Raw genomic sequence first — 7,036 nt, forward strand, 5'->3', positions numbered from 1 at the left:
AGCATTTTGGTTCATATGCGTTGCTTATCCAGCCAACAGTCTGTTGAACCAGGAGAATGCTTGTAAAGCCAAACGCAAATGGGTTGTTGCCCAGGAGATTCATCACATACAGAACGTCGTTCGTGAGAATTACCAACGTTTGAGTCTTTTTTTCTTCAGAGTGACCCGGGTCCTTTATTGCATAATCTTAGTTAATTTTGTAGACCAAGGTTAATAAGACAGTAACTGGTATCATGATTCCCATCTTAGAGCTGGAGTTGAAACCAGAAGTCAAGGAACACTCAATGGGATCAGCATAAATGATCGGACTTGTGAGATAGAGCACATGATTTGATGGGAGCTGTGAAATGAGGTGTGTGATCTGATGGGAGCTGACAAATGAATTTCAAAACTTGCGAGGAGTAATGAGTCGGACTTTGGAGTCAAAATAAATAACGATAAAGGAAACCATATTCGATGGACGGAGAAGACAAGTACCCTGGTGCGAAGTCCATGAATCGAGGTTGTCATTAGTACGATCAGTACTAACTCCACTCATCATCATGTGTCGATGTGTCGTCATAGTATACAGCGTGTCCGCAAGCTCGAGTCTTCGTTTTGCTATAGAGAAGATTCTTGCCAGTACGTTCCTCTGTCCCTGCATCGTGCTACCGTGTTGTAAATTGAGACATCCATGACCATCTCAGCAAATGCACATCGTGTCTTCGTCACTGAGGAGCCTCATTCCGGTGGGTCCTCTCCCATACTGCCAAGCTCGCCGACGTCGCCTGGTCCATCGAATGGGACGCAATTGAGAGGTGTGATTTCTGTTGTCGATGGTATGTCATCATCATTTCCTCCTTGTCTTTTTTTCTATATCTGGATTACTTTCTCTGACTTGGGAATGTCTGACTCTTATTTTTTTTCTGGAAAAAGTTCTTGCACTCTTTGCACGTCTTGCGGGTTTACCAGACATTGACCCTTCACGAATGCAAAGACATCGACGTGCTTCCTCTGCGGGTTCGTCTTCTGGTTCGTCGGGTGTGACTTCTTCGCGGTCGCCAGATATCAGGCCCACTCGATAGTACATACCTCCGAATCTGGATCTGATATTCAAACAAGCCTAATTTTTGCTCGAATCTGATATCCGGACAAACTTTGCACGCTGGAAACCCGGCGTAGGATCTGGAGATTGCTCGAAGCTACGTACAATTAGCTGAACTATATATATTGATCAGGGCTTATATTGCTCTGTTCATTGAAGTTAATGGTAATTTTAGTAATAAAAAGTACATGACTGAACTTGTTTCAGCGGTTCTGGTATCAGTTATGGTGCATGCGCTGGATAACACTTCACAAAATCGCACTGTGCCTCGATGGGAATGATCCATGCTCAAATATTTGATCGTCCTTGTTGTTGTAGGTAGATAACCTATGTTCATAAGAACAAGTCTAGTGTAACAGTAATTCGGGTTACATCAATGCCCACGCTGTGTCATTGTATTCTGCAAAACTGAGAAAAACAGTCAAGTACAATAAACACGGTCCTAAATAACTTGCTCACAAAGAGCACACAACAAGAAAAATTTGTATAAGTACAGCAGATCCAGAGTAGTCTGAATCGAGTTACACCAGAACAACTCAAATGAGTGCTCATGCTTGGTGCGCCGCAAATTGAGCTTAAGGGTAACCGATCTCGTCGATGACAGCATCGAGACAAGATGGACTCGATCACCCAATCCCCGCCACGCTTCCCAAAAGCATGTCACCACGTCCCTCACCCGTCTGAACGGGGTCTTCGGGATGAATCCGCCACGAAGGAAGAAATCAGATGGCGCTGCTTGACTTTCTGGTACGCGGCTCGAACGATGGTGTTCGGATCCGGCAAGAGTCGGTCGAGGGGGATTGAAATACTCAGACCTTGGCCCGCTCGCAAGAAAAGATGATCCAGTGGTCATCCTGTTTGTAGCGAGCATCGCAACCTTGGATCTGCTGCACGGTGGTTAGAAGAAAAAAATTCTCGTCGAACGGAGTCAAAAACTAACGGATATCCAGAATAGGAAAGAATATAAATTACATAATGCTATACATAAAAATGCCGACGCGAACGACCAGAAGTAGCACTGACATACACACTACTCATTTCGACACCCACTTCTATAAGTACTCTATGAAACGTGCCACCATCATAACAAGCGGCGGCCATTGACTGTATCTCTTCAAGTCTTTTCCACGCACCGTCACTCCTAACACCGCTTTACACCGCGCTAAGTTTACTCACTGCCGTTGGTTTTTCCTTACATATCGGAAATCTACTTTGTAACGCTGACGGCCGATACGGAAACAACTAAGATGAAACTACATCACCGAACAATGGTCTACCCACGCTTGCAGTAAAAGCTCTGCATGATTATCAATGATAACCGCACGGCTTTAGATTCTGCTATGCCCTTCTCTCGAGGGGTAGACACTGGACTAATGACAATGGAGTCGAAGTGGCTCTAGGAATGCTTCCATGCTAAGTGTACAATCAGAGTGCACAGCAAAGCTCATTGAGGACAGGAAAGTGAAATTGCATGTCTAAACTGCATTGATTTCCTTACCTAGCCATCATGACGTTACACCACAACAGGAGTCATTCTTGGCATTGATGCCTCAATTACTCGAGTGACTTCAAGTTCTCGCATAAATAAAAGAGAAGACAACCCATACTGATCCGATTTTCGAGCAGTTACTGTTGTACAAAAAGTAAATTTACTGATTGCCAGGTTGAGAACGATTCCATTTCGCTTGAAACTATCAGCAAAGCTAGGTCGGTGTGCTCCTAAAAGAACCACCGGACTACTAAGTTTCATGATAGATTGCCCAAGTAACTATGTAGCTTAATCTTCGCCGTCGACTCTTCTTCGCTCCAGGATATGATGGTAATGGAGTACCGGGCACCAATATGATCACCTTCGACATTATCTAACATACCTATAATCCATCCTTGGCAAGGCTGTCGGATTCATCACATGTCCGCTCTTCACTTTATATAAAGACATACCCTCGCGCCAGTCCGACTGTTCCCCCCGCTCTGATCCTCTTAGCCATGCAAACATGTCCTCCTATCCGGATATTTATCCTCGTGCTGACCCGGCACCCAGTCCGGCAGTATTGGCAAACGCTGTATCTCAAATCAGAATCGAACAATACTTCGCAGTCGCATTTGTAACTCTTATACTTTATTATTTCCGTACGTGCAGAAATCTTTTTGTGTCTGATTATTCCTAACAATACACGCAGTGTTGCAAATGGACAAGGAGGTCTGACTTTTTTCTGTCCATACTGTTGATGATACTCATAGCTCAAGCAGACGAGATACTTCTGGGTTTGTTTCCGTTCCTCTATTTTTTTCATCCTTAGTTTGACTTGTCCGTTTTAAGTCCGGGAATTGCACCACCGTTACCTACATCTTCTTTGTAGTAAGAGCCCTTGTGTTGCGTTTCTCGCTAAATCTAATGCACAAGCAGAATCGCTATAACGCACTGTTAGGCGCTATTGGAAGTATCGTTTGTATGTTCACGTAAAACTATCATCTCTAAACGTTGCCATTGATGCCCAAAAACAATAGTCAATGGTTTTGGAGAAACACATTCAAGGTGAGTAATTAGGAATCATTTTGTATCCGTCCCATTCTGAAAACTCTTCCTTTAGATGTGAGTTTCGCCACGCTTCTACTGCCTGGACAATTTTTACTATGATATTCTCAGGTATTAGCTCATTCTGGATTGTTGCAATCAGCAGTGAGTATTAACCAGTTAGTCGAACGGTGCGCACTCACCGCCCTGCTCAGATTGGCTTACGCTTGTCTTGATCGACTGTGAGGAATATTGCACATTCTTAACTGCCATGATTTATATTGTTCGTGCTCAATTGACAGATATTCTCCTTATGCGGGTCGTTGCTCTGTATTCTCAAAGTGCTTTCATATTATTCATTACGACCGAATATGAATCCTGATATTGCATAGACAGGACTCTGGATAGGTGGTTGAAGTTTATCCTTTTTTCGCAAGCCGCTGCGTCGCTTGGTGTTCTCTTATATTACACATATTTGGAAAAAGGTAAGATTATTTACCTTTCTCTAATTATATTCCAACTGAAGGGCGTTGCTGTTCAGTAACTTCCAGGACTCTGACAGAGGGTATAACGATATGTGCTTTGAGTATCAGACCACCGTTTGAGTTAGTAATTGCATGGTGCGTCGTTCAAACATTCTTTAAAATACTGAGTTTTTATATCGGCTTTAGGCTGTTACCTATGGCGAATGGGCTTCTTCTACTTTACCTGTCTGTCCGAAAGGCGGCATATATCCGAAGACGAACAACTTTCAAGGGACTTCGACTTGTCAAGGTTATTATTCAAGATCAAGTTATATATTATTGCTTGTAAGTAAGATATGATAATATTTAATGAACTTCCTAAAATGATTAACATTCACATCTACAAAGCTACATTGCAGTTGCTGTTTTCAAAATAGCTTACATCACCACTAATAATCCACAGGCTGCAATTATTTTGTTTTCGATAGGGAATCCTGTACTTTTGTGCATTCTTGGGGATCAGCTGCTGTTCAATTTGAAGGAAGCTGGAAGAGGTGTAGTAGTTGTCGAGTCTAGTTACATGACTTCGGAAGGATATAGTGAAGATGTTGAACTTACGCAGTGTACGTCACTAGTATCTTTTTCTGCCGATTTTGGGAGTTTGACTGATACTTGTGTGAAGTTTCTTCGTATCGCGACCATCGAGTAGCCTGACTCGGTTTCTGATATTGCGTTTGTTCCGTCACACGTCTTCATATAATGCATTCCTGTGTTATTATAAGTACTTGTTCTATTAGGCAGCTGTCGGTACATGTATTCTTTGTTATCTGTACTCTTTTTTTTTTCAGAATCTGAGATATTCAGAACGAGTGTGAGCAGTATTCACTATATATTTGGAAAAGGAAAACTTTAATTCTGTTAGGTTCTGCTTCGCGACGACAAAAGCGTGAATATTGAGGAGGTTCATTCTATAAACCTACATATATGCACATTCGGAATCGTTGTCCCCCGACAAGAAAGTAGTGCACAGGATGTGTTTGGAAATGAAGAATGATAATACTACTAAGTGCCACCTTGAGATAGTGAATTGAGGATGTGGAAGGACTGTCAGAGTCTAAACTTGAATATAATACACATATATTTCTAAGATCACCATCCCAACTGTCCCAATTCGAGAACAAACAGGCTGGTTATCATTCTTTACTTTTACAGGTTGCAATGAGGAAAGATTGTCAATCTGGTAAGAATATAATGTCGAAGGACTCGTGAGATGACTCATCCCATTAAAATTTATTGGTTCACCCATTAAGTTAAAGCTTTATTTATTGTGCTCTGGGCGGGAGCTTGATCCTATCATTTACGTTGGCGGTACGATCATCATTGATCTGTACATTCAATGTATCTTATTAATGATCACATGCACTTTCTCCCCTTTTTGATATCTGACATATACTTGCACTAGTCCTTCCAACCATGCAAGCATGTCCTCCCTTTCGGTTTCCTATCCTTGCTCAGCTTCAATTCGTATTGACCCGGAATTCGTCCCAATGGCTGTACCCCAAATCAGAATTGAACAATACTTCGCAGTCATCGGGAAAAAGTCTAAATTCTTGTACTACCTTATAATGGTATAAAATAAGTGAAAAAAGTAAAAAAAGTAAAAACACTTCGAACGGATCTCGGTTTCTGAGAAAGTACTACAATTCATTATAAAGTCTGAAAGATTTGTGTAATTTGTAAACATAAATAAGAGTTATTCTCCTTGGCAATATATAAAATGCATTACAATGGATCTCTAAAATTACAAGGTTAAATCACTCTTGTTAATTATGGCAAATATTATAATTGTTTATAAAGCTCTTAAATCATTTTAATATCATAATAATAGTTATTTTCCTTTATATCCGTTTGTTATTGAAATAACAGTTTATAATTATATTGAAACATTATATAAATACATTATAATCTACAACAATTAGGGGTGAGACAGGTTGTGAGATTGATTGGCTAAGAGTGTGGGCGTGAGCGTTGTCAGCGTGAGTAGGTAACTGGATTGAGGAGATGGATGCACTGCGATGGCGTGCAGTGAGTGAGTAGTGCACTAGGGAGCGTTGAATGAGCTAATTTGAGCCGCAGGCGAAGCTGCATCTGTACGTGCACACTGTACACTCTGACTACGTCTCGCAATCAGAGGTGCGGTGAACTGAACCGTTGACTGAGGGGTGTATTCCCGGGGCGTTCTGGCCTAAAGGGAGAGCTGCGCCTGTGAGACAGGTTTAGAGTGATTAGCGAGTGACAACAAGCAAGAAAAGATGGACGCACCGTGACAGCGTACAGCGAGTGTGAGTGGTACATGCAGATCAAGATCCGGAGTGTTGAACGAGCTGATTCGGACTGCAGACGAAATCGTGTCTGTGTGCATGTACTCTATTGTCTATCTACAGCGTCCAATGGGAGGTGCAGTAAACTGAGTCATTGATTGCAAGGTGTATCTCCGGGACGTTCTGGCTTGAAGGGAGAAGGTAATGTGCAAGGTGTGTCCGGACTCGGCTCAGGAGGGGTGAGCAGTGGCCACTGCTTCCGTTATTCGAAATGGTGTCATGGACGGCACTGGGGAATGTAAAGGCATGCGGTGTGAGTCCATCGAGGATGCCAAGCATAGAATGGTGGGTGGGGAAGGAGAGTACGCACGGGGTCGGAGAGAGGATTGTGCCTTGGGAGTGATCCGACATGGACATTGTCGCGAGCGTGCTCGCATGTGCTCGTCGATTGTTGCTTGCGCTGCAGAGCAGGAAGAAGAACGTGAATACATGGAATTATTGAAGAAGTCGTTCAGCATTGGTCAACAATGCGGAAGCGCGAATGCGAATGCAAAAAGGAAGAGGAACGTGAAAAAAAGGAGGACAACGAAGGAGAGGCGGAGCAAGAGGCGGAGCAAGGAGCAGAAGGGATGGAAGGGAGACAAAAAGTTGG

General features: G+C 42.7%; 2 protein-coding genes across 2 annotated transcripts; one reads left to right on the forward strand and one right to left on the reverse strand.

The window, feature by feature from the left end:
• Positions 1–1,102: 1,102 nt before the first annotated feature.
• Positions 1,103–1,975, reverse strand: FOMMEDRAFT_171504 (uncharacterized protein; the record flags this gene model as incomplete). Its single annotated transcript, XM_007271889.1, has 2 exons — positions 1,729–1,975; positions 1,103–1,181 (listed from the first exon to the last, which is right to left on the reverse strand). Exons 1-2 carry the CDS (start codon positions 1,953–1,955, stop codon positions 1,103–1,105), a joined length of 306 nt encoding a protein of 101 aa, XP_007271951.1. The 5' UTR covers positions 1,956–1,975.
• A 1,447-nt stretch (positions 1,976–3,422) lies between these two features.
• FOMMEDRAFT_171505 (uncharacterized protein) lies at positions 3,423–4,777 on the forward strand (the record flags this gene model as incomplete). Its single annotated transcript, XM_007271890.1, has 10 exons — positions 3,423–3,443; positions 3,492–3,534; positions 3,593–3,622; positions 3,732–3,764; positions 3,815–3,940; positions 3,992–4,084; positions 4,141–4,219; positions 4,271–4,408; positions 4,472–4,686; positions 4,746–4,777. Exons 5-10 carry the CDS (start codon positions 3,871–3,873, stop codon positions 4,775–4,777), a joined length of 627 nt encoding a protein of 208 aa, XP_007271952.1. The 5' UTR covers positions 3,423–3,443; positions 3,492–3,534; positions 3,593–3,622; positions 3,732–3,764; positions 3,815–3,870.
• Positions 4,778–7,036: the final 2,259 nt, after the last annotated feature.

This window comes from Fomitiporia mediterranea, assembly GCF_000271605.1.
Source record: "Fomitiporia mediterranea MF3/22 unplaced genomic scaffold FOMMEscaffold_19, whole genome shotgun sequence".
NCBI classification, from domain to species: Eukaryota; Fungi; Basidiomycota; class Agaricomycetes; order Hymenochaetales; family Hymenochaetaceae; genus Fomitiporia; species Fomitiporia mediterranea.